The following is a 27,215-nucleotide window of genomic DNA, read 5'->3' on the forward strand; positions in this document are numbered from 1 at the left end:
CGACATTTGTGCAACCCTGTTATCTTTAGGAGAGTTGTGCAGATGTAGGTGATTGGATGCAATAAATTAGTTCCTTCAGTGCACTGAGCCAAGTTTGCTTTCTTATAGCTTTGTCTGCTGATACAGTACTGTAAAATTTATGAGTAAATATCTTTCTTAAGATATCTAGACATATTTGTTTGAGTATAGTGAAAATATAAGCCAAAAGTATTTTAAATAGTGATTCTTTAAGAGATAGAAAAGTTTGTCTTGCACTTTTTATGGCTGTGAACAAACTAGTGATTGCACTGTACATTAAATAATTGACGACTTGAAAAGTAGGCAACTTAAATATTTTACTTTACATTTTCTTGTGACTCCTCCAGCTTGTGTTTTTTGTAGTTGTACCTTTCACAGTATTTTTCTCTCCCTTCATACATCAAAGATAAAAGCAGAATTGTAACAATAACAGTGTTAATTTTATGCATTTGACATGTTTGCTAGTCTATCTTTGAAACTGGGTAAGAAGAGAAAATCTAATCTTTACTCACCAAGATATTTCTGGTGATAATTAAGTTTTACTTAGTTCTGACTTTGCTTAGTTGTTTAATTCCATTGGGGAGGGGGGATGGGAGACGGACATGGGACTAGGTTTGGCTAAGGTTAGTATTCTTGGAAAAAAAACAATTCTTCCTGATGACCTTCATTTGAATACATTATTCGAACTAAGTGGTATAAGAAGTGGAATGCTTTTCCCTGCCAAAGAACACTTTGTTTATGGACTTTGACCCTATAGATTATTTTATGTTGTTGTTTAGATTCATTTAGTCTTGGCCGTATAAGTAGCCCTAAGATCCTGGAACTTTGCTTTCAATAATCAGCAAATTTTCTTTACCATTTTTCAGACTTTCTTGAAGTCAATAAGTAAAATTTTAAGTGAATAGCTGATAGATGAAGGAAAGCATAACAAGAAATTCAGGTGCTCATTCCTGTCTTTGTGAATTTAGCTAAATTTCGCTTCATTTTCTTTCAAGCGGATGGGGAGCTGGGGAGTGTTTTGACTGGAGCAGCTCCAACGTTTCCTAGTAGGAGACCACCCATTATTTTTCAGCAGGCTCAGTTGACATCATGACATCTATACCTAAACTTAAGTTTTGATCAAATGCTTGATCTGTGCTATGCCTTTTAACTGTTTGACTCCTGTCCTTGTATTGTCTTTATTCATGAAAATCTTGAACAAAAATTCTCCTTAGATTGACTGAGGAGAAGCTTTTTGTTTCCACCTCAGGTTAGTTTCTTACATGGCTTGATGACCTTTGGAAGCTTTCAGTTCAGAAAGCTGCACCTTTTAACATGCTTTCTTTCTGAATATCAACTCAACAATAAGGAAAGTATATGCATTCTACAGTACTAATACTCTAATGAATCTGGAAAAAAAATCCAAGGCTTTGGTTTTACATGGTTTGGTAGGCTTCTCTGTGGACTTCAAAGCAAATGTAGTTCCTTTATTTGAAGTGCCTGGCCACACTTCAGTTACTCAGAAGGTGCCAAATGCTGACTACATTTTATCAGAGCAGTTCTAGCTTTCAATTAAATGAGGTGTTTTTTTTCTGCATGAGTAAATTACAGGGTTTTGGGCAAGATCTTTGGATGGGTTCTGTCTCATATACACTCATTGTTCAGTGATTTACATAATCCTTTTATGTAACCCCTTTTTACAGTTACACTTTAGCGAATATTACAGTTGAGTTGCTCGTTATTAAATTTCAGTGCTTAATAACATCCCTCATATTTGGTAACTCTTCTCTTTCAGAGATTTTTTTTTTTTTATTCTGGTATTAAAAGTTTGAAGTGTAGAAATTTGAACTTTATAATATTACCTTGAGATGCAGCAAAACTAAAGGCAGAAGAAAGAAATCACAAATATTTGGATAATTTTCCTAGGTGGTCTTCCATAACTGGCACTGAAGGCAGTTGTGTAAAATGGAAAAAAAATTAATCTCTGCATAGTCTCAGTTAGAATGTTGTTAAGTTTTCTGCGGCAAGTAGAGACTTTTTGAAATTGAAGTAATTCTTTGTGTGAGAAACTAGAATTTAATTTTGCTTGTGGACTGTTTTGATTAGCTGTAAGAAATGATTGACACTGTTGCTTGAAGCAATGACTTGCAAGGGCACACTTATTAAACCATGATTCAAAGACTCTGGGATCTGTGGGAGGTGCTCCTGAATGCAGTGACTGTACAGTCAGGTCCCTGAATTTTGGCATGATAAAGAAGGGCAATATTGTACCTGTGCTTTACAGACTAGTTAGCATTGGTATTATGTATAATAAAAGCATGATTTCTTCATCCTTCAGATGCTCTAGCGGTTGTCATAGAAGTTGCAAACCATGCCAATGACATCATGAAGCAGGGAGTAAGTATTATGATTTATGAAGCTGGTTGAATAAAGCTTTTTCTCTCTTTTTTTTTTTTTTTTTTTAAAAAGAAAAGGTCATGGATACAAGGGCAATTACTTACCTTCTGCTTTTTCTCCCTGTAGGATAACTTTCAGAAACTCATGCAGATTCAGTACAGTTTAAATGGACACCATGAGATTGTACAGCCAGGAAGGGTAGGTCCTACAGATAGCATTCAGCAGATTGCAGTAAAAGTGCAGCACAGATGATATGCAAGCAAAGTACTGAAGTTGGCATACACTGAGAAGAAAAATGGTCCATCGCTTAATTATTTGGTTCTGACAGTTAAATGAATACTGACTCTCCATATGTGTGGGGGTTTTCTAGACACTTATCTGATGAAAACTTACGATTTTTGAACATAATTCCTTGCCAGATCTTGCAGGCAGGTTTTTTCCTCAAGCTTAACCTTCTATTTGTCAAGGTTTCAAGTGCAGCGTGGAATATTGTAATGCAGCCATTCACACTTGCTTGTAGGGAAACCTAAGGATGAACAGCCTTTCTCAAAAAGTGCACCTTGAATCCCAAAACTTTGGCAGCAATTCTAGTGTAATAATAGTAATCATCATCATAATAGTAGTGAAGATGAAAAAGTAATCTCATTTGTACTGCTTGTGCCCTGAAAAGCAAGGGTTTTAATTGCTTGTTTTAATTTGCTAGGTATTTCTGAAAGAGGGAACACTGATGAAGCTGTCTCGGAAGGTCATGCAGCCACGAATGTTTTTTCTGGTAAGATGCTGCGTATGTGCCTAACACTAGCGCAATCTTAAGTAGTTGAAACATTACACCGCAAAGATAAGTAACTAATAACTTCAGGTAGGGGAAAAAATGACCAGTTGCTGTTCTACTTGCTTGGTTCTAACGTAGAGACATCATCTGTTGCATATGCACTAATTTTAATAGAAGAACATTTCTCACTAAAACATACTGTTTTGAACAATACTCATTTAAAATTTGAGCGCTTTTACAAGACAGCGTTATCTGTGGTAGTGTGAAAACTGAAAGTTACACCACTCCACTTAGCCGTACCAGATGTTAAGCTGTACAACTCCACCGCTGCTGTTGCACCCTTCCCTCCCTCCCTCCTGCTCTCCTTCCCCTGCACCAGCCCACCCGCATCCCGAGCTTCTCTTCCTGCCTCTGCTGATGTTTTGTTTTGAAACTTCTGTGCAGCTCTGAAGTTTCTGTTCCCACTTGAACCTTTTGTTTATCTCTTCTGTTTACATAGTAAAGCAACTGTTGCCGTGTGTAATTTGTGGCATTATTGGTCCAGGCCTGGCTGAAATCTGTCTTGTAGTTACTGTAGTACGAATAAATATTTCCCTAGGTAGTTGTGGAGTATGTATTCTAAGCTTGCAAGTGCCTGTCTTATGCTCTGGAGATGACTTTGTAGCATATAAAACATGGAGATAACTGCAAATGGTATAGGTTAAGGCAACAGTCTAAAAAAATCTGGTGCTATCTCGAGCTGAACTTCCCAAATCAGATGTTGCTAATTTGAGTGGCTCTAGCTCAGATTTTCTTTGTTTTGGTTTTTTGAGGGTGATGGTTTTGGTTTTTTTTGTTGTTGGTGTTTTTTGGTTTTTTTTTTTTAAGATACAAAAAGTGCAGGCTAGTGTTTATTCCTTTAGACACTTAAGCAGTGATTTTTCCATTGATCATGTTGTGAAGATTTAGTAAGGCTCGTGAAACATTTGGTTATTTTGCAAAGAACCTCACAGTGAAACCTTATGAGACGGTTCCGTTTTCTGGTCTGTGTTTATGTGCAGTAAATGAAGTTTGGATCCATGTGTTGAACAACACAGAAAATAAAAAAAAGTCTTAATAGCTGTGCAGTAAGTGCACTGAATGAAGCCAAGTCTGGTAGAACAGGAAACAAACAATAGATGCACATTTAAACGGGTAAAATTTGTATGCTACATATGGATAAATTTGTCCTTATAAATTGCTAATCTTAATTCTGCTATCTGTGAGTTTCTAGAATGTTTTGCTTTGAAGGGTTAATTCTAATATACTTTGAAAGTAGTTTGTTGCACAGTATAGCTATGTACACAAGAAGCATTTTTGTCCTGTTTGACAGCCTGTTATATGACATCTGTGCAGTGTTTATTCATGTGCCAAATGTATATTTACACAAGGACGATATAAATAGACACCTATTGTTATCTATTAATACGTTAAAATGTTTCTTGGTTTCTAAGTGGAATAATAGGAAGCAGAAAATGCCCTTCTGGACAGTTGATCTCCATGCTGTATGAGTTCTGTACTTCCAGTAAAATGCATCTGAAATGATCTGTCGCTAAACAGTTTTTTTTACTTAAAAAGTATTGCTTCTATATTACAGTTCAATGATGCCCTGTTGTATACAACTCCAGTTCAGTCAGGGATGTATAAACTCAACAACATGCTGTCGTTGGCTGGAATGAAGGTGAGTCACTTGTTAAAATGAGTCTTTCTCCAAATCTATTTAAACTCAGGCCTTCAAATTTTCAAAATGCAACCATGTTTATTGTTGGAAAGAGATATTAAAGAAGCTTAGAGAAATCCCACAGGTTTAATGTTTCTTGCATAATATGGCTGTGGGATTGCTGTCTAGGTTTCCCTAAAAAACTCTGTTGCCACAGGATCATCTTGCCTGCGTTTCATTCAGTATTGTCTGACTCTGAAATAGTCTGCCTGCTTATTTTTTGTATTGTATTTTGTTTAGACTGCCTCACTTTTGCCTTGTAACTGCTATTTATTGCCCACACCCAGAGATTAAGCATCTCTGCCTGATAAACTTCTGGTGGACCAGATCTCCTCCCTAGTTTATAGAGATTTGCTAACTGTGGGGGAAGATAAGGCTTTTGTTTCTGAGCCTGTGTGAAAAGCATCAAAGTTAAGCCCTGAGCCCCCTGCGTAATGATAAGGGACACGCATGCCATACAGTGACACAGTCTCTGATGTGGCAGTTAGTGGGAACAACAAACTATTGCCTCGGGAACTTGTCACTGGTCCTGTCAGAGAGTCCAGCTGCAGTACAGACTTGATGGCCAGGTCCAAGCTTTTGCAGGCAGAGCTGCAAAATTTCTTCTGCCAGCAGATGTCTCGTGGTGGCTCAGAACCCCTCTTAACTTTTAAACCTCGTTATGTTTGAAAGTTTGTAGCTCACAAGGATCAGCAAGGTGGTCCAGCCCTTGGGGATATGGGGCAGATGCCCACTGTGGGGTGCACCAGTAGGCTACATCTTGTACTGCAGCAGCAGCAGCGGTGCCTTTTTTTGCCCACTTTTGAGATTTTTCTCTCCAATGTACCGCTTCTGCAATAAAAATGTAAGAGATTTTACAGTAAGTAAAAGCAACTATAAAAGTACCATTTCAGTTTCAATATCAAGTTTTATCTCTTGACTGAAGGTTAAAAAGCCAACCCAGGAAGCATATCAGAATGAACTGAACATTGAAAGCGTAGAGAGATCCTTCATTCTTTCAGCAAGGTAAGTCTCAGAAGTGAATAATGATTTAAAAACCGTGTGATTTCAAACAGGCCACATAAGCTTTTTATAGCTTATTTTGCACTTAGGTAATGAAAAGTTACCCTTGGCTAGAATAATTACAGAATAGAGGGAGTTGACAGATGGGGTTCTGGAAATAATGTAGGCTTTGTTCTAATTTGCTTTTGTTCACATTCAGAATCTGATTTTGAACATTTAAGTTTATTTTTAAATGGGCTGTCAGAAAGGAAGCCTGGTCACATGTAATAGGTTTCATAGATACCATATGAATGTGCAGGCTCTAATACAGTTGACCCTGACTAGTAAGGAAGACTGCCCACTGTGAAGTGTGGATAGAAGCACAAAAGCTATAGTAAATGTGGCTGGTATTTGGTCTTAAGGCTGCAGCTGTAGGGCTTCTGCTATCCTCAAGACAGTGAACTGTTTATCAGATCGAACTAAACTCCTCCTTTTCAGCTTAGATACACCTTCAGAAACTTTAGGTAAATTGAAATATTATCCTCTTACTGCCTTTCCTTGAGAGGAACAAGAATTAAAATAGTTTCACTTCAATTAATTTTAGGGTTTGCTTTTCAATAATTTTTTGTTTTTCCAAAGTTACTGGGATGGTCTGTCAGTGCATTAACAGTTCAGAATATGAAGCATGACAATACATTTTTATATTATTATTGGTATCTTACCTAAATTGGAAGAAGTCATCCTGGTGTTCTAGCTGAAATGACAGTGTAATTGAAACAAGAAATGGATCTCAGTGAACCTGAAATTATGAAAATGGCAGGAATTGCTGGAATGGTGCTTCTCTTTAGCAGAAAACCAAATTCTCTGTGTAGCAGCAAAAGTATACATGGCCACTAAACCAGAGCAGCTCTGGTCTGCCTTCACCAAGATGCCTTGAGCAAAGACCTGATGTTGTGGATTATTGTTTTTACTGTGTCTGAGTTGGAGTTTTATATGTTCTGACATTTGTGACAGTGCTGATACCAATGAAGACAGACATGTTTTCTCTTTTGTTTAGCAAAGCTGAGCAAAGGCAGGCTGCTTCTTTTTGTGTGACCTTGTAAATACCAACATGAGGATGTCTGCACAAAGACAGCAGTATTGCTAGCTGAGGGGTAGACCAAGGTTAACCTTGTCAAAGTAGCCAAAGGAAGGAGCTCAGTTGTCTGAGCAGTAGAGATTTTTAAGAACAGACTTGAAAGGAGTATTTTTGTATTTTTAAAATAAATTTTTTTCTTATGGTTCTTTACACATTGGGAAAAAAAGGATGCATTTCACAGTTTAGGGTATGATTCTGCTCCAGTATAGTATGAGCAGCTCCATGCTGCTTAGGTGCCTTGGTGACTGGGTGTCACACAGATACATGAAGACATTTATGGGATTGCAGTAGGCAGTGTGGATTTATCTCTGCTTGACTTGAAAAAGCATTTCACTTTTAATTAAGTCATTTTAAAAAAATTGTAAAAAATCATTGGAACTTGTGAAAAGATTATCATCTTGAAATACAACTTACCTTTTTCTCCACAAAACAGGATAAACTTGTCGTTTTGAGGAACTGATTAAGTGGTAGATTAAAAGCAACTCCTGTGAAATACATAATGGTCTGCAGGGCAAAACCCCTGTCTATAACTTTTCCATCAAATTGGGCTGAGTTTATGACATGGTTTTGTCTTCACCTTGAAATTATTGGAATTACCCTTATATTACCAACTAAAGCTGCTCTGATTTGCTCTTTCTTTTCTAGTGTTGTTGATCTTGCATCTTTGGAGATCGTTCAGCTTTGTTATTTTTATACTTGCTGGAAGCTATGCGTGTGCAAAAGCCCTAAGCTACACAACAGTGACAGTGAGAGGTTGCTTTTGCTTGGGAGGAAGGAGGTTCTGGGGGCCCCAGCTGTAAATGGCAGTCTTCAGATTCTTATCTGTCTGTAAGCGAGACCTGGGTCTGTTCTGGTGTAGGAGAAAAACTGGCAGCAATAGGTGTTTGCATATATTTTTTCCCAATTAATTATATTTTTCCTATTGATAAATATATTGGATGTGAAGAGAACCAGTGACTTGTCAATACAGACTGCATCTTCCTTACAGACTGCATCTTCCTTTTGATGATACCTCATTCTAACAGCTTCTTGGGTCCTATGTGGTAAAAAATTTTAGTTACAAAACTGTTCACATCAATCTTACAGACACTGGAGACAAATTTCACTTCTGTGTTTTTTCAAATAAGCATTGTGGAGTGTACACCAAAGAGATTCTGAAATGATCCTGGGGGCAGAGACGGGGAGGGGAGCAATTAAGCTGGTGAAAAATTGCTAGTAATAAAAAGTAAGCCAGTTAATAACAGAAGTATAGATTAATGCTTAGACAAGAGTCTTTGTCACTTCAGGTTTAGTTTTACTGACAGCACTAATATTCTGTTTTATCTAGTCTGGGTTGAGGTTTCAGTTTTCCAGGGCTCTCTGTAGGAATGGGTATTGTTTTACAGGGTACAATGCAGTATTGTACTAGAAATAATTTCCTAATCAGAGAAACAAGTTAGCGCATCTGCACGATACAGCGCTGTACAGAAGTAAAGCTCTGGTCCTGAAAACAACACTCGCGCCAGGCTGACGGTCTGAGGCCAGCTCAGTAAGGCGAGGGAAGAGCTGCCCCAGGCAGACATAGCTGCATCGCCTCCCCTGACACAAGCATAGCTCATGCCCGACTAGCTCGGCCGGGTGAAGTGCCCTGAGGCTCTGAGCCTGAGAACAAGAGGGGTATAGTCGTGTGAGCCCTCCTGGGACCACTGGGCAGCTGCGATGTGTGCCCCTAGCACACACGTTTGCCAGTAATAACAATTGCTCGGGCTCTCTGCAGTCCAGTTAAAGGTTTCTACTGTTTTAAAAAATCTTAAATAAATAAAAAATATTAATAGTTTAAAAAAAAACCCTAAGAAAGCCCTGCAATCTTAGTAAACCAAATGACTTCAGAAGCACGCAACAGATACAGTGAGGGTGGTGGTAGGGCTGTGCAGCTGTGGGGGAGGGCTGGGAGTGACAGCAGAAGAAACACTGCCTATTTTGCTGCAGAAAACCATGACATCAGTTCAGTTGCCGATGGCACTGCCTTTGCTTTCAAGTTCTGAAGGACTACAAACAACCCTAAAGGCTAGCACTAGCAAATCTACCAAGTGTGAGCTCCCTAGTGAAATATTAGGGTGTAAGCCACGTAGCTCTTTGTGCAAGCAGCCCTATATGTGATCTCCACATGATCAGGAGATGCTTAATCTCCAAAAACTGTGCCAACTTTAAATGTAATTATTTAATATAGTTTTAGGAACCTAATTAAATATAACCAGATTTTGAAAAAGCCGAAGGAGTTGATTAGAGTTATGAATGTTACATAGCTAATGCAGACCAGTTGTTCTTACTGGATGAGGAAGCAAAGGTAAATAAACTGAACAAAACGTTCCACTCAGAGTGTGAGATATTGGGACAGACAATAATACCTTGCTTTGCCCTTGCTTGTATCTTATTTACTCTCCTTTTGTTCTGATTTTGTTGCTCTGTGCGCTAGATGTTTGTGGGTGTTTTTTTCCCTCATGCCTCACAGGCTTCCCCCATGTTTACCTTACTGTATTTGTGCTCTCTGAATCTGTATAGTACTCGATTTCATCCAGTTCAAAACCCCAGCTCAATGTATTTTCCTTAAAGGTTCAAAGATGATCAAAGCTTCCAAATTCACCTACAAAAGCCATTAAACAACAATTGGTGTTGCACGCTTAATTTGTGTAAATCATTGCTTTCCTCTTCCCTTACTTTCCTTTTTCTATATTCATCATGTTCAATTCCTTGGTTTAAAAAAATAATTTATTTGATACTACTTAAGAAGTGGGGAATAAAAAAAAATGTTGGTGGTAGATGCTGGTTTAAATTTTAGAAGCCCTTTTTAAGCTGGCGTGGCATCTTAAGTCGTCCAGCTGTTCCTCTGCCGCAAAACTGCTCTTGCCTTTGCCGCCTTTGCCTTCCTTCCAGCACCCTCCATGGTGTTGGCACAAGTAGTCATTCAGCTGCATGAGGAACCCAGTCGGTAAACTGATCCAGAGGAAGGGCAGGTTTTAATACGGGTTTGTTTCCCAGTCCAGCCCACCGTGCATACAGCCCAGTGCAGAGCCATGTGGCTTCTGGCACAAGGGAGAAAAAAAGACCTAGTGAGAAGGCGTAGAGTAGGCTGCCCTTTGCGGCAGCAGCAGCATGGATTTACATTACGTGAAAGTGGAGGGAGCAGGCTGAGGGAGTGCTTTGGCACTGCACGTAATGCAGTGTAGCTGCCGGCCCCTGCTGTGCCAGGCGCTCCTTGTGCTCCTGCTCCCCGTGTCATGCCGCTTCAGCCTGATGCTTTCCTTGCCCTCGATTAGTGATCCACCAGCTGTGGGATAAAGAGATACAGTAAGCTCATCTGTTTATCTCCTGGGTTAGCTAACCCAACGGAAAAATTTGGAAAAACAGAACTATTTCAAAGCAGTGTGACCTGGTAGGAGCAAACAGTCAGGAGCACAAGGGGAAGAGAGCACTTTTTTTTTCTGGCAGAAGCTCAGGGTTTCACAGGGTTGGATATAACAAACTGCACCCTGAGACAGAAGGAAGTGGGGGGAGAAAAGGCTTGCTGAAATCTCAGAGTTCCTCTCAGGAGGAAGGGCCCATGCCTTTGTTCTGGGAGCCCCATTTACACCAGTGTGACTCAGGCTATTCAAGGGTCCTGGGAGAAGGGGGAAGCAATGACATGCAAGCTTTGAAACAGTCACGGGGTATTTTGGAAGGAGGAAAGGGAGGGAAGGAATCCACATTATAACAACAGACACAGAATTCTTTTTTTAGGATTAATCAGCGCAAATAACTGATGCCATCCAGACAGGTAAAAAAAGTCTGTTTCAGTAGGAAGTGGAGACTGTATAAAACTGTAATTGCAAGAGAGTGAAGTCAATGTGTAATAAACCTTATGGAATTCTAATCAACACTTACTTCTTAGTTTTAAATATTAATAGTAATAAATTTTTCTGTTTTTTTCACTCCAACAGTTCTGCTACAGAAAGAGATGAGTGGTTAGAAGCAATCTCCAAGTCAATTGAAGAATATACGAAAAAGAGAATCACATTTAATCCTAGCAAAAGTCTTGAAGAGGTATATCACACCATTACTGTTGTTTTGTTCTCTTTTTGAATATAAAGTTTCTTTGCAGGTGTTTAGAGAAACAGGAGGCATTCCATGATGAATAATAAAGCAGCATGGTAAATGATAAGTGAACAGATGATAGAACAGAATGATATTTCACAATGTTATCTACTTCATAAATTTAAAATTATTTCCTTCCAAAAAACCCAAACCAGCTTTCTCAGTTCTCGCAGTTATCTTGTGAACAGAAAGATGAAAAGGTTTTAAAATATAACAGCTATTGATATAAATAGGCTCGTAAAGCTTGAAAGTCACACAGTCTTTCTGAAGTAATTAAGAGCAGCTCTGTCTTCCGGCTTGCATTATAATGGTCACTGATGAAACAGTAGATAACATTTAAGACCGTGACAATTTATCAGAGAAGGCTTTCCAGTATTAATTAAAGTTAACTTCTAATCACTGATAAATGTAAATTTTATTTCTCTTCACTGAACGTAATGGTATTCTGCCTATGTTCTCTCAGGCAGATCCAGAAAAACAGGAAGAAGATAGTCCGCTGGGATCAAAGGCTCCGATCTGGATCCCAGATACTAGAGCCACTATGTGTATGATCTGTACAAGCGAATTCACGTTGACATGGAGAAGGCATCACTGCAGGGCATGCGGAAAGGTTGGGCAATTTTGTGGCCACCTTGTCAGGTTCCTTGTGTGACAAATACAGAGGGAGCCTGATGGCACCACAATGACTCTTTTAAGGGAATACTGTACTTTGACACAATTATATGGATTAAAAACAACAGGTTTGGTTGTTTGGGGTTTTTTTTTTGAGTAAGGTGTGATGACAGACCAGTGTTCAACCTTTTAACCTCTTACATTTTCTTATTTTGCATTTTGGACTACGTTTGTGGTTGTCTTCTGCTTCTGCAGTTAGGTAGTACAAATTAAGAACGTTAGCTACAATGAGAAAAATGTCTTCCTCATTAATTTTCATAAGATAAATAATTATTTTATTTTTAAGTTAGTACCAAACTGATTTTATATTTAACACTTATGAAATGTATATCTAATAAACCTTTATTTTTCTTGTTTTAATCAAGTGAGAATACAGAATTCAGTGCAGTTGAGACATCTGTGTTGTGGAGAAATTGTCAAGGGAGCAATGAATATAGTTATTTCTTTGAAAGCTTTTGATTTAAATAGTTCAGTAACACAGCAGGCTTATTCTACTTTTCATGGATTGTTAACATTGGCTTATTGACTAGTGTAATTTGGTGGTCTTTTTTTTTCTATTTACATTTTTATCATTTAGAGGAGGAAAGAGCAGTATGTTGAACTTAAGGACATAAGGAAAAGCCAAGGTCTTAAACCATTTTCCGTGTAAAGTACTGCCTATTTCAGGTTCTGTTATGGGCTTAACAGTACTGAAGTGCACGTCTTTGAGCGTTTGGTGATTTACAGGTGCACATCATGTACAATAATGCTTTTATCTGTTTCTAGATTGTCTGTCAAGCTTGTTCATCAAATAAACATGGTTTAGACTATATGAAAAACCAGCCAGCAAGAGTATGTGATCATTGCTTCAGGGAGCTACAGAAACAAGGTAAAGAAAATCTGCACAAACTGTCTATCTTATTTTTGTGGTCCTTATTGACATGGTATGTCTGCACCTCATCTTTACTGCTGGGTCCAAGTGCCTAATTCTGCTAGTGTCTGAAAAGCGATAGGTATCTGAGGTTGTAAGAGCCCAAACAAGTCTGTGGAGTAAGCTGGGAAGCGAATTTGCAATACACTGGTTCTTCCTTCCGGAAACACGCAAGGATTTGCCCTGCAATAAGGACCTGTAGCTTATGCTGCTTTCTTTTTGAGATAACTGGTGTTGCATTGCGTTTCATTAATCACTGAGTACAAGTGTACTTTTAAGTGCTTGTAGCTTGTCATGACCTCCCGGTGGGTTCATGTGTACTATTGCTCTCTGTAACTAATATGCTTGTAAACTTCATTTTTGCCAGCTAAGCTGCTGGGATAGCTCAGGTTCTGGGGATCTGTAAAGCCACAGACCTTCATCTTGCTGAAGCTGAGTCTCTTCAGCCTCAAGCCTTGGCTCATGTGGGATTCAAGAAGGTGGTATATCTGCACCTCAGTTCCAAGGGCAAACTCTTAATCGTTGCCTACCGCACACTGGCAGCATAGATTTCAGTGTGAAACACCATCGCTGGAACTATTTTCCTTGAAACACTTTCAGAGAATGTGGTACTACTGATGTGTGGTGGTACTAACTTTTGCTTCCTGAGGAGGTCCAGCGTCAGTTTCCTTCTCATCCTGAGGGAACTCAAATCTATGTCTTTTGAAGGAGCTTCATTTCATTATGCAGCAAGGAATGTAAAATCAGTGGGGGCACCTCCCATTGAGGTGAGAATCCAGTCCCATCTCGCAAGACTTGCTCTGAATTCTGTCCAAAGACTCTGGTGTAAAATACAGAAGTGAGCCGTAAGCAGGGACTGAAATGATTTGCTGCCCTTCCCTCTGGCAGAGGGACACAAGCTCTCTAGGGTATCAGGAAATCTGTGATGCCCCAGTGGAATAATCAAGCTGTGGCTTCCAGCTTGCTGGGAGTGGCCTTTGTCATGGGGATGTGGAAAGCTGCATCAACAACCCCTGAAGTGGTGGCGGGAGCCTGCTATGATGGGGAAGGCGGGTTGTCTGGACCACCTGCAGGTCTCTGCGTTGGGCACTAGAGGCTGCTGTGCTGCAGGCAATTGCAGCAGCAATTGCTGGGAAAAGAGCTGCAGAGCAGGTACAGTACAGTTGGCAACCCAGTTGCTCTCCTGCTTTGCTCGTTATTTCAGAGCCTCTCTATGTTCAGGGACAACTCTGGAAGTAGACTTAATGAAGTTACTCGTTCCAGACTGGGCTGTAAAATAGTGGTGGGTGTTGCCAGAAAAGGGGGTTTTAAAGGAATGAAGTGTTGCGGAAGTCTTCCAAGCGAGATGAAGGAACTGCCTGTGGCAGTGGAGAGAGACAGTATGTTCTTTGGAGATGGGAATCTCCAAAAGTGTGTGTGTGATGGCATGATGCTGAAGAGGAGCCCCACAGCATCCGTACTGAAAAAAGCTGAGAAGATAACAGATGTAGAGAACTGAAGGACGGACAGAGAGTTGGGGAACAGAGGTAGAGCACAGACTGGACTGCAGAGAACATCTCTAAAAACTTGGTGTGGTTTTAAAGAGTTGAATTTTCACCCTGTGTATGGGCAAAGGTAGTTCAACATCAAAAAAACGGACTTTGAAAACAAACTAGACAAATTTGTTTAATTGTAAATTTCTTGTGGTTTTTTAGCCTGATTGGGATTTGGGAGATTCTAACTCACGGTGTTGATGATAATACTGACAAGTTAATTCAACACTGAATTTAGTGTGACTAGGTGTTAGTCTGAAGTACTGTAATCAGTATAAAAGTATCAGCTGCTTTTTAGAAAAGAAGTCCAAGAAGGCCTGCGTTTAGTCATCTGTGACATGAAAGCAATATATTTATTCTATGCATTTTAGATAACCAGTGCACTCCTAAGAGTGGATCCCCAGTCAACCATAAATCTCCATCAAGTGCCTTGTCTACAGTATTACACAGTATTCCTTCTGGAAGAAAGCAGAAAAAAATTCCTGCAGCCCTCAAAGAAGTAAGTGCTTTATCAGTCAAAAGTAATGCCTTGTTGGTATTATATCATCAGTATTAACAATGAAAAAAATAATTCTGTATTTAGCGATCTTCTCTAGAATCAAAAGTCTAAATTTGCCTGTAACAGTGGTTTGGGCCTTAGTTTTATATAGGCAGGGACCTGAACTATGAAGCATTATATAAACTGCACAAAGACCTGTGAGACTGTGATTCAGTGAGATAGTCAGAATTGTAATTTCTTTCTTGCTTCCCTGTGTTTCAAGGAATTGTGATTTACCTCTGCACCAACAGTTAATGAGAAGACTTCTACACCAAATCAGCTCTTGGCTTATCATTAGGAAAGACAGAGCTAAACTCTGCCTACCTACACTGTGGAGGTCTTGGGATGGAAGGAAGTAATTTTTTCTTTTTGTGTAGGAATGTGTGTTCTCCAGCTGTACGTGGTCCTCAGTGTTTCAGCCCTCTCTTGTCCTGTTGCATCTAATTTAAGTTCCAACCCTTAGTGACTGCAGAAACCTCTTTTCCAGACCAGATAGATGATGGCAGACAAAATCTTTTTTCTTTCAGCCATCTGAGTTAATTGGTAACATTAACTTGAGATCAGGTGTTTTGCTTTCACCTGGATAAATGCCAGGTGCCCACAAAAACTGTGCTATCAGTCCCCCTCCTCAGCTGGACAGGGGAGAGGAAATATGATGAAAGGCTCGAGGGTTGAGATAAGGACAGGGAGAGATCACTCACCAATTACTGTCACGGACAAAACAGACTGAACTTGGGGAGAAAAGGGAGTTTAATTTATCACCAATAAAAACAGAGTAGGATAATACGAAATAAAACCAGATCTTAAAACACTTTCCCCCCACCCCTCCCTTCTTCCCGGGCTCAACTTCACTCATGTTTCTCCAACTCCTCCACCCCAAGCGGCTCAGGGGACGGGAAATGGGGGCTGCAGTCAGCTCCTCACATGTTGTCTCTGCTGCTCCTTCCTCCTCAGGGGGAGGACTCCTCATACTCTTCCCCTGCTGCAGCGTGAGGTCCCTCTCATGGGAGACAGTTCTCCACAAACTTCTCCAACGTGAGTCCTTCCCACAGGCTGCAACTCTTCAGGAACTGTCCCAGCATGGGTCCCTCCCACGGTGTGCAGTCCTTCAGGAACAGGCTGCTCCAGCGTGGGTCCCCATGGGGGTCACAAGCCCTGCCAGAAAACCTGCTCTGGTGTGGGCTCCTCTCTCCATGGGTCCACAGGTCCTGGCAGGAGCCTGCTCCAGCGTGGGCTCCCCATGGGGTCACAGCCTCCTTCAGGCATCCACCTGCTCCGGTGTGGGGTCCCTTCCACGGGCTACAGGTGGATATCTGCTCCACCGTGGACCTCCATACACTGCAGGGGGACAACCTGCCTCACTGTGGTCTTCATCACGAGCTGCAAGGGAAAACTCTCTGCTCTGGCACCTGGAGCCCCTCCTCCCCCTCCTTCTTCACTGACCTTCGTGTCTGCAGAGTTGTTTCTCTCACACTGTGTCACTCCTCCCTCTCGACTGCCGTTTCACCACAGTTTTTTTCCCCTTCTTAAATATGTTATCACAGAGGCACTACCACTGTCGCTGATTGGTTTGTCCATGGCCAGCAGTGGTCTGTCTTAGAGCCGGCTGGCACTGGCTTTATCAGATATGGAGGAAGCTTCTCGCAGCTTCTCACAGATGCCACCCCTGTAGCCCCCCCACTACCAAAACCTTGCCACGCAAACCCATAACATCAGGTAAGAATTTGAGTCTTTGAGAGGACAGCTTTCTGGAGATCTGTTTTAAAAAAGCTGTACTGCAAAAACCTAGACAGATGCATAACTCTTGGGTGTTGGGGTTTTTTTCACTTCAGGTTTCAGCAAATACAGAAGACTCCACAATGAGTGGCTATCTACACAGATCTAAGGGCACTAAGAAACCATGGAAACACCTATGGTTTGTTATAAAAAATAAGGTGCTATACACATATGCTGCTAGTGAGGTAAGAGCCTACATATTAGAAATCAAATATCCAATGATAATACTGTATTTGTAGTAAAATTGGTTATTTTTATGATCTAGACCCAAGCTGTAAAAGTAGATCACCCTACAGTAGTGGATCTGATTGTGATGTAGTATTTTGAAAAGGCCCAGTGAGCTTGGTACCCTAATATGCTGATACAGCTATGCTGTTTCTGATTCCAGACCTAGCTTTGAGTGTCTCTGCACTGCACACCATTGCACAGTTGTAGGTATGTTCTGAGTCAGTTGAATACATGGGAGTCTCTTTAGATGCATCACACTGGACTAGCAGCAAAGCCAACATTATAAAAGCATCTTGAAGTGTTTTGTTCTGCAGTTCAATAAAATATTTTAAATACTTGGAAAATGAGCAAACTAAATCTCTTGACTTCCCCTCAAACTGTCTTAATCAGCCTGGAGTTATTATTTAATGCACAGTGCTGCAGTGTAAAATAAGAAATGCATCTTGTCTAATGGCATTTGCTTTTTTATTTAGAATGTGTAGTCCTATTCAGTGTGGAATAATCTCTAACCAATATATATAAACTCTGCACATCCCAGCATGTGCTAAGGCTGTAGTTATATTGTATCTTGCAATGTTTTGCAACATATATGGATGTAGTGTAGCACTGGAAGATACTGGTTTTTGCTTTTTTGTATTGCATCTTGTAGTTTGCTAATAGCTTTTGAGAGCAAAATATCCAAAGCATCTGTTTAAAGGTATTGCTGTCCCTCACTTTCTTGCAAAATGTAAGGCTCAACCTATCCTGGACATGTAAAGAATTACCCTTCTTCATCCCCACGCCACCTTGGCACTAGTTATTTCCTGGTTTGTGCTCAGATTTGTTCCTAGGTTGTCCCTGCTGTAGTGCCAACCTTTATTTTAGAACTGAATTATGTCCAGAACCTGTAATGTTATTTCCACCACAGCATTTGCATAGTAAAAAAACCAAAGATTTGAAAAATATTTTAGAGCATTGTGTCTCTTCTGGCAGTTGCAAAGGAGACTTTGGCAACTGTAAAGAAAAGTGTGTTAGTCTGTGACTACAAAATAAACTCTTTCCTAGTTTCTTTAAACTAAGGAATATCTGTTGTTATTTTTGATCTTGATGAGCCATTGCAGGAGACTGTTCATAGAGTCTCAAGGGAAGATTATGATGGCTGGTCCAGTGTGGCCTTAGCCAGGAAACCACACCTAAACTATTTATATTTGTTTGAGGTGATATAAAGATTAGTGGTAAAAAGACCACTTAGTGGTGGTACAAAGACCTAAGATGGTAAGGCAGGTTGTTAAGCCTTACTTGACTGTTTCCCAAAGGCAAGAAATGCCGCTTTCACAGGATACTCGTTTCAATGTAGAGGCAATTACCGAAGTCTTCACCTGATGTGTCAGTGTTTATGTACCTTCTTTGTTTATTTCTTCTATCCAAAATCATTGCAGGACCCTGTCGAGTTACAAAACACTGTTTTGGAATTTGCACAGGATGAAAATACATCCCCCAAAATGCTGTGCGTTGTATTTATTAATTAAAAGACTAGAGTATAAAAAAAAAGGAAGTAATTGAGATGAACGAGGAAGGGGAAAGGTCGCCTTTTTAGCCAGGTTTTGAAATAAACGAAGAGAAGGTAAAAAGGTACAGCTTGTCTTGCTACTCTTTCCTAGCCAACCACTTGTGAACACTGAGCAACTTTTTTTCCCTATCCTGTTAATTTTCAGCAATAGAAGGCAAAATAAGTTTAGCCACCAGAAGTATTTGGAGTGTGAGTGACTCCAGCACTTGAGAACATAGGTTGCCATAGCTCCTCCTTTTAGCATACTCTGTGCAGCTAATAGAATCCCACATCACTTCTAAGACATGAAAACTTGCTGCTAAAGATGCTGGAGAGAGCACTGGGCTAGGTGGACCTTTGGTCTGCTGCCAGGTGGTGGTCGATCTTTTGACAGAAGTCATCCTTACCAGGCAGAATGATGAGACTATACAGTGAAAAAGGCAAGGTAGACGTTATCAGGGAAATAAAAAGAGGAACAGTTATATTCAAGTCTACGAGGTTTTGTTATTTGCTGTCGCTTGATTCATGCATGGAGACTATAGGAAGTGGCATTTTGTGCATGACTATTTGTAACAACTTATATAATCTGCTGCAATGGTGTTGTGCATGAGTGGAGTCTAAATGCATTCCTTAATGTGTCTTACAAGCTCTAATTTTGTCTTGTTTGCTTTTTCCCCATAAAATAGGATGTGGCAGCATTAGAGAGCCAGCCTTTACTTGGATTCACAGTCAGTGAAGTAAAAGATGAAAACTCAGAGTCTAGAGTCTTCCACTTACTGCACAAAAACACTTTATTTTACATATTCAAAGCAGACGATCCCCATTCAGCTCAAAAGTAAGAAACGATTTGAATTGATTTCTGTTACTTTTTTCCTGGAAAATGTTTCAGAAGTCAAGGATGTTAATATTCACAGATTAAGCATATGTACAAAAGGTGCATATTATATAATGTGTAAGTTAAACTTTTAAATTACTTAAACACAAGGTTTTGGTTTCATTAGGACTTCTGAAATACATTAAATAAAGAAGCAGACTGTCCTCTGCAAAAGAATGAATGTAGGAGAATGGAAAAGTCTAAGATAAAATAAATCTTTCTTTCTCCTGGCCTATTCCTCTATCCCTGGTCTGCTCAAGTGAAAATGGAATGTTACCTTTGGAGAAATCCAGAAAATGTGTGTTAAGAATTCACTGATGTGTCTCTTTTTTTATTTCCAGCTGTAAATTTTAGTTATTTTTAATGAATACATGGCATTGAAAAATAAAGCAAACCTTAAAAAGTAAGGGACAGAAGTTTGAAGTGTGTGTGCAGATGTGCCTGAGCACATAGCCACGCTTAGTATGTTCAGACCACAAGCTTGAATTCAAAGAACTCTAGCACAATCTGTTTCATTTCCAGTCCTGCTGATGTGTCTGAGTTTGGAGTCATATTAATTTTGTGTGTGTATTTTGGATAAAATAACCTCAAAGCTTGGTCATTAATCAGTAGAAAACATTTGCTATATGAATCATGGAGTAAACTAGAGATGAGTATGGAAGCAATACATTTAAGTTATCTTGACTATATGCCTAGCTTATCTGTCTGGTTTCACTGCAGTTTTCCCAAGTGAATTTTACATTATTAAAATAGATTTCATGCACTAATTAGTCCATTATTAATACTTCAGCATTCAAATGGCTGCAGGTCTAGTTTTGTGCAAATAGGCATATTCTAAAAAAACAAAGTACCAGGACAACTGAAAATTTTGAACAGTTGAGAACGTGCTGAATGACACTTCTCTACACACAAAATCTGGAAGTCTTTATTTGATTTTTGGGGGTATTTTGTCTGCAGATGCACACAAATGTTTACTTGTTAATTAAGATAGTATTCTCTTGTTTCCACTGTGTCCTCATTTGTGCTATATAAAACAAAACTAAAAAAATCCAAGGCATTCAATAGCTTTGTTTTCCTATTCCGACAATGACTTTTTGTCATCAGTAGGGAAACTTGAAATTGGACATACTCTATTTTACTGAGGCTAGAGATAACGTTAAATACCTTAAATTGCAAGTTTTCTCCAAGTATTTAATATCCTTAGGAGGTTTATGTTGAACCTCTAGAATAAATGCTGCTTTGACAGCATTAAAATAAAAAATCAAAGAACTTGCTGTCAGCCTGTTTGCATTTTTTTTCTGTTAGACCCAAAGAAATATCTGATGTATTTGTGTAAGTGCAGTAATAAATTTCAACAGGTGTTTACTTTTTGATAGCTTTTATATTTTTTAGTCCAGTACTATGTTCAATGCTTAAGCTGTTTATGAATTTCTTGTATTCCATTTCAGTTATTTTTAATAAATATATGTCAGTGAAAAATACAGTGAGCCCTAAAAAGTAAGGGATGCAAGTTTGAGTTGTGTGTGCAAACAGGCATGAGCACTTATACATACTTAATATGTTCATACCAAAAACTTGAATTCAAAGAATGTGCACACAGTTATGAAGTGAAACGCTCAGGGCGAAGAACAGCCAACATCCCTGACTAACATTTAGATACCCTGTGAATGTAAAGACAGGTTTGAATTTCCATGATAAAGATAAATTTACAGTTTTTGTCTCATTCACTTCTTGCAAGATTTTCACTTGGGAGAAAAAATCATTAATATGTGGGCCCCTTAACTATACGTGCACACAGTACAGCCCTCACTCAGAAGACAGAATTATTCCATTTTTTACTGTATTTGTCAGCATAGCATCGGAGTGCTTCAGAAACATTAATTTTTGCAGCATCCTCGAGAAGGTGAGGCTGTTAATCACCCTCTTAATCAAGTCAGAACAGAAACCATAGCTATAGGGGGCAAAAGTATCTGAATATTAACTTTGAATTTGCAGTCTGAGACAGGCTGGTTCGGCTTTTTGGGACATCCCCCTTTCCTTTACATATACTTGTATTTTCACGGATGTCACGTGCAGGGTGTCAATGTGTTATTCAGTAGTAGCACACATTGCGTGTGTGAATCCAGGGGAAGTTCTGTCATCGTGCAAAGGCACCATTCCTCCACCCCAGCCCACAGGCCCTGTGGCTTCCTCCCTCAGCCCCACTGGTCCTTTGCCAATGCCTTTGTGCCAGCTGCAAAAGCAAGGGCATGGGTTGTGCAGATGGCTGCTTCAGTTATTGTGGTGTCCCCATTCATCCCAGATCATGTTTGCCATGAAATGAGTTAAGGGAGTATTGGGTTTTTTCTAAAGGTATGCAATCGTGTTATTAAAGTTGGCAGAACCTTGGCATTTCCTACTTTTAGAGCATTTGATTCCCCAGCTTCACTTGTTCTTTATGTGTGTAACTTCAGTATGGAAGAGGTACACAAAAAAAAAGTGTTTGTCATCTGGCCTGGTGCTGATACCTAATATGTCTCCAGCAAGCTTTGTATGTTTGGACTGGTTGGACAGATTTCTGGCATTTGCAGTAACAAACCAGCTGGTAATGGAAGCGTGATGTTGCTTCTTGTGTGAATCTGCAGCTAGTCACAGCAGTGTGATTTGTACTTTTACCAGCAACTTCCCAATGCTGTTTAATTTCCTCATAGGTGGATAGAAGCTTTTCAAGAAGGCACCATATTATAGCAGTGTCGGCATCGTGTCTGCAAGTTTAAAGGAAAATGTCCGAGGACGGTGGTAAAACAGAGCACAGCAGCTGTTCAAAGAAACGGAATCCTGCCGTCTCAACCTACACAGAATTGTATATTTGTCAGGATTAAGAGTTGTTGCATTTTTGGTGTAAGGTAATATTTTTTTAAAGAATTGTGTGTATTTCTGTGTTGATACAAAATGTGTTATTTATTAAATTCCAATGTTTACTTTAATGGTCAGAATTATTTGTGAGGTCTGCAATGATGTCCAAAGCGCCCATGTCTTCAGAATGGCAGGTGGTTGGTCTACATATTCCTAACGTTTGTGCTTTTTTAAAAAAAAACAAAACACAAAGCAAATCTGTTGCAATTGTACAGTTCGTCATGATTTTTGTATAGGTCTTGAGTTGCTGATGCTCCCTTTGCAATTTAGCAAGAACAGATCAGAATAGGAATTTCAAAGGTTCTGGATCTTTGTTGGCTATATGAACTCCTTTATGAGAAGTTGTATAATAATGCTGCTTCTTTCCTTGAATGGCAGTTGAAGTCTTGCATACCAGCACATTAAAACAGTACAACAAATTCTGTATCACAGAAGTAGTTGCAAAGTACAGTTCAATTATTAAAAAAGGGAAAAATATTTTAAAACAGACTTTGCAATTACAGAGATAAGGCACTAGAACTTTTACAGTACTACAGATGCCAAAGAGACTAAATGAGTTATCCTCAAACAATTGCAGAATATATTTTCTTTTATGTTTCCAGTAGTAATTTAAAGCAGAGTAAAAAACACATTTTTTATATAGAGGGCAAAGATGAAATATCTTATTTGTTTCAAAACTTTGTGTCAAATGCGTTCTGTATGCAGTATGAAACACTGTATAACCTATTGTTCAAAGAACATTAAACAAGTATATGCATCCCCCTCTCTCAAAATTTTTAACTATTGTATATTTAAATATTGTGTTTAAACTGGAATTGCCATACCAAGAAAACCCAGCTTTTTTAATGCGGGTGGCATTGAAATGTATACCATTCTTTGAAATACCTTTTGTTTACACTATGATTTGTTCTGTTCGACACTTTAAAACACAATTCAGTTTTAGGTGTTTGGGTCTTTTTTTCTTTAAGAAAATTGTCTGTATACCTCATTAGGAAATACTTAGTGATGATTCTGGTGCATTTATTCTATTTAACTTTTGAAAAAATTTTAATACTGTAATAGCATAAATGGAACTAGAACTATGAAAAACACATGAAAGGAAGCCATTTTAATGTCAAATGCGAGGCATATGTAGCCAGTTATTTTTACTGTATGAAACACTTCTCAGTAGTCCTCTGAATCAAGCTAGTGTTGGAATTAAGAGCAGAATTAAAAGCAATTCCCTTTTAATTAATAGTTTGAATCCATGTTAATACCTATTCTATGGCTATTGTATTTCCTCACAAAGGAAGGAGAGGAGTCATCACAGAAAGGCCAAGAATGAAAATGCAAACTGAAATTCTCTTATTCCCTCAAATACCTCAAGATCGTGTCTAAGATACTAACATAGCTCTGAAGAAGCTTGATTTTGCAGAGCTTCTGTTAAGTTAGTAGCGGGCTTGGAAGCCTAATGCTTAATATAAAGTGTACAAGCAATGTCATTGGCTTCGAGCGTTTCTGTGGAGTACCTTTCTGAATCAGGGACTTACTTAAGGCTGTAGATCTGGCTTCCCTCGCGAATGCTAGAGGTTTGACCAGATAGTGTGTGAAATCCAGTGGGAGTCTGATCAAAGCCTTTATTCTCTTTTATTTTAATACAAAAGTGATAAATGAATATTTTTCTCATTATATATAAAGGGCTTTTACTTAATTTTCAAAACCAGCTGCTGACTGAAGCCACGTAAGCTATTAGCATGTCTCTTCAGGGTGATTTCTGATGTAGTTTTTACTGTATCCAAAACAAAACTGACACCAATGTAACACAGATGTGATGTGGCTTTTCCAGTTGATATTATCAAAGGGAAGAGCGTCTTAATATTTTTATAGGGACTGCACACCACCTAAGGTGGAAAGCCATGAACCGGCAAATGAATCAGACATTCGGCTAGGAGCAAGCTAATTTAATTTCAATTTACGGTTTGATATTGATCTCCCTCCTGCAAAACAGAGCAATAAAAGTCCAAACACATACTGAATAAGGTGCCCAAGTTCTGCCTCGTGCGGTGTCAAACTACCTCTCAAGGATTTGGTGCAGAGAGAAAATAGTTTAAAGTGTTCTGTGAAAATCAGAGGACTTCTTCCAGAAGCAGCTGATCAATCAAAAAAATCTTTCTGCGATAGAAATAGATTGGAATGGAGCCTTAAAGACAATAGTACACATATTGCATTCTAATTCTGTGTGAAATAAATTGTCTTAGTAAACACGTTTCAATATTTCTTTTCCTCTTTCTGCAGCACTAGTGCTTTCTGTCATGTGAAGAATCTCCAGCATAGGCATTTTCATAACATTTACAGATGGTTGCTTTTCAAACTTACCCTATTTCTCCAGGTCGCCTCCCATTTTGATTCATTACCATCAAACATAAAGTATTCGCTTCTTGATTTGACTAAACACTAAAACAAACCCAGAAGTTTTCAAACACCTGGCTACCTCTTCTTATAAGAACCTATAGTTAATAATTCATTTAAGATTGGTTAGTAGAGTATGAGACAAACATTAGCATTGAATATTAGTTCTAGCATCTTTATCCTTGGATAGATGAAACGTTCTAGGATCGTGAATTCTCTTTAACTATTTTTTATGCCCAAAGGACTTAAAACAAATTGATAACTGAGCAGCTATGGAACACATTTTACTAAATATTTTTTGTGTGTGGCAACTTGATTATGTATATTACATCGTAACATAGAGGTTTGGAAAGACACATTCAATGCATTTGTTTGCCATAATTGCTGTCCCCTGTATTTACCATCCAAATAGACTTTTATTTGGAGCAGTCCTAAATTGTACTGTCTAAATGAAAGAATTTTTATTTTGTAAATGAAAACAGTTTAAAGTTGTTGTAAATATTCCTGTGCATATGTATCATTTTTGTATAAATAAATTCACATTAGTTGAGTCTGCATTGGGTTTTTTTTTTTAATACTTTCATGGGTTTTTTTGTGTTATGTAATTCATGTATTCATGGATTTTCAAACAGCAGAATTTTCTGTCATTATCCTGCACATCAGTTTTGCTTTAAAATTCCTACTATGTTTTGCCCTTACGAATAGGAAACAGCCTGAAAAGGTGGACTGCGTGCACAGGCTGACACTGCTGCTGGATCCGACCACCTGAAACCTGTTTTAAGTGACTTATCTTGCTCATGTCAGCCAAGACACTACACACTGGTGTCTCTGCTACAAAAATCTTCCTGCCCTCCTGTCTTTCCTTAGCTGCTTCGTGATGTTTGTTTTCTGTGAAGCCCTTCCACAACCAGGTGCGGAGCCTGTGCTGGAACACAGCTTGCAGACACAGCAAAACAATCCAAAAAATCGTTTCTGAGCAAGTCCCACCCGTAGGACACCAAGCCAGTGGGGTTTTACCTCCTGCAGCCACCTCCCAGCCCTGGGGAATGATGGCCCATCTGAGCTTCATTAACCCAGGAACGAACTAGGCTCCCTATGCCAGTGTCTTGTTTTTGGGAGGATGCAGGGTTCTTACTCATCTCCCCCTTTTCAGCCACAAATACGTGAATTTACTTATCCCGGTGCTGTTGTCCTGCTGGTCTCTTGAAAAAACAAAGTAATCCCATCATCCTAGTCTTCCTAATGGTTACTGCATCTGATATTCATTTTTCAAAACAAATTCTTTAGCACATTGTTAAGGATAGACATACTCATGGCAAAGAAAGCACCCTGAGAAACCATCATTCTGAAGAACTAAAGGAGCTACGTCTGTGTGAAGGTCAAATGAAGGGTGCGACATTAATAAATGCTTTTGCAAAATCCAGTTCCGCTGTATCTATTAAAGTATGCTTGAATCACGCCATTTCTGTTGGCATAAGTGTTTTCGCAGGGCCTGTAAGGGAGAGATTTGTCTGTCAGGTTAGTTATGCTGCCTCCTTGTACCCTCTGACAGATGTTTGAAACCAGTTTTTTGATAATTTGCAGTAACAGCATAAAGCGTTTTGCTTCTCTGCATGTTTTTGATAGGGATGTATCTCTTGTAATCCTGCCTGACACAGCTACAGACATGCCTTTGTAATACAGATCAAGCATGAACTGGGTCACTTGCTACGAAAAAAAAATCAAAACGTTTTATTGGTTACAGTGACATTTCTGCTCTGTTGAGGATATCGGAATACTTGTCTGAACTAAGCTTTGGTGTAAATTCCTGGGTATTTGTTAAATTAAACTGCAGTAAGCTCCCTCATTTAGAAAGTGGATGCACAGCTCAGGCTAGTTTGGGCAGTGACAAGTACTGTAGATTGAGAGTGCTGTACCATTTGACGCTGTCAGGAAATTAGTGAGTTAATTGCTCCAATTTAAAAATTCTTCATGAGGTTCATTTGCATTCGGCTTTTGGGAATGTGATCCAAAAGCAAAACAGGATGCTTGCAAGCACTGACTGAAGTAGTGATCTTGAGCTAGGGTCACGAGATGTGAGTGCAGCCGCGGGACTGGGGGCGGGAAAAAAGCAGTAAAGGAACTGGCAGAGTAAGAACAAGAATGGTTTTATTAATGTTAACTCAGAAATCGCTTGTATTCCTTGGGGTTTTTTCGTATCTCTGCTGCTCAGATGTTGACGCTTGTGTTATCTGATTCAGCAGAAATTGCGTCAAATGGTCTAACCACATTTCAGGTAACGTAATTCTGCATACAGACCCGGTGGCCTACCTGACCCCGAAGGTCCTACTGATCTCCAGCCACAGCCACACAATCTCTGTCGAACGGGGGGGGAGGGGCAAAAAAGGGATACATTTAAAGTGTAACACTCTGACTTAGAATCAAGGTCACTACAATAATTAGCTAACACAACTTTGGCGCAAAACGCATGTCGAGACAGCACCGCGCTGTTCCTTCGGCACTTGTTCCAAGTCCTGCTCGAGGCGGGCACAGGCTCCTCAGCCGCCAGGCGCCCCGCGGCCTTCCCAAACCCCGCGAGCAGCAGCGCTGACGCTAACGAAGCAGCCCGCTGCTCCCGCTGCTGCCGTCTCGGCGGAGAACGCCGGCTCCGCTGCCGCAGCTGCGCGGGCACCTCCCGGTGCGAGGAGGCCCCGCTCCTGCCACGCTTCACCCCGAGCCGGCGCGGCTCACCCCGGTGAAGG

At 39.6% G+C, this 27,215-nt stretch overlaps 1 protein-coding gene across 2 annotated transcripts in view; it reads left to right on the forward strand.

The window, feature by feature from the left end:
• FGD6 (FYVE, RhoGEF and PH domain containing 6) overlaps positions 1-24,989 on the forward strand; it is a 74,158-nt gene extending 49,169 nt beyond the window's left edge. Inside the window, exons 10-21 of one of the 2 annotated variants that reach the window (XM_075428766.1) lie at positions 2,336-2,394; positions 2,521-2,592; positions 3,098-3,166; positions 4,782-4,865; positions 5,830-5,909; positions 10,980-11,082; positions 11,597-11,743; positions 12,571-12,673; positions 14,619-14,746; positions 16,618-16,746; positions 19,004-19,152; positions 21,882-24,989. In XM_075428766.1, coding sequence (XP_075284881.1) covers positions 2,336-2,394; positions 2,521-2,592; positions 3,098-3,166; positions 4,782-4,865; positions 5,830-5,909; positions 10,980-11,082; positions 11,597-11,743; positions 12,571-12,673; positions 14,619-14,746; positions 16,618-16,746; positions 19,004-19,152; positions 21,882-21,918 — 1,160 coding nt within the window. In that variant the 3' untranslated portion in view covers positions 21,919-24,989. The remainder of the gene's footprint in view (positions 1-2,335; positions 2,395-2,520; positions 2,593-3,097; positions 3,167-4,781; positions 4,866-5,829; positions 5,910-10,979; positions 11,083-11,596; positions 11,744-12,570; positions 12,674-14,618; positions 14,747-16,617; positions 16,747-19,003; positions 19,153-21,881) is intronic. The other variant, XM_075428767.1, reaches the window with a different exon arrangement.
• Positions 24,990-27,215: the final 2,226 nt, after the last annotated feature.

This window comes from Opisthocomus hoazin, chromosome 8 (assembly GCF_030867145.1).
Source record: "Opisthocomus hoazin isolate bOpiHoa1 chromosome 8, bOpiHoa1.hap1, whole genome shotgun sequence".
Classification (NCBI taxonomy): Eukaryota; Metazoa; Chordata; class Aves; order Opisthocomiformes; family Opisthocomidae; genus Opisthocomus; species Opisthocomus hoazin.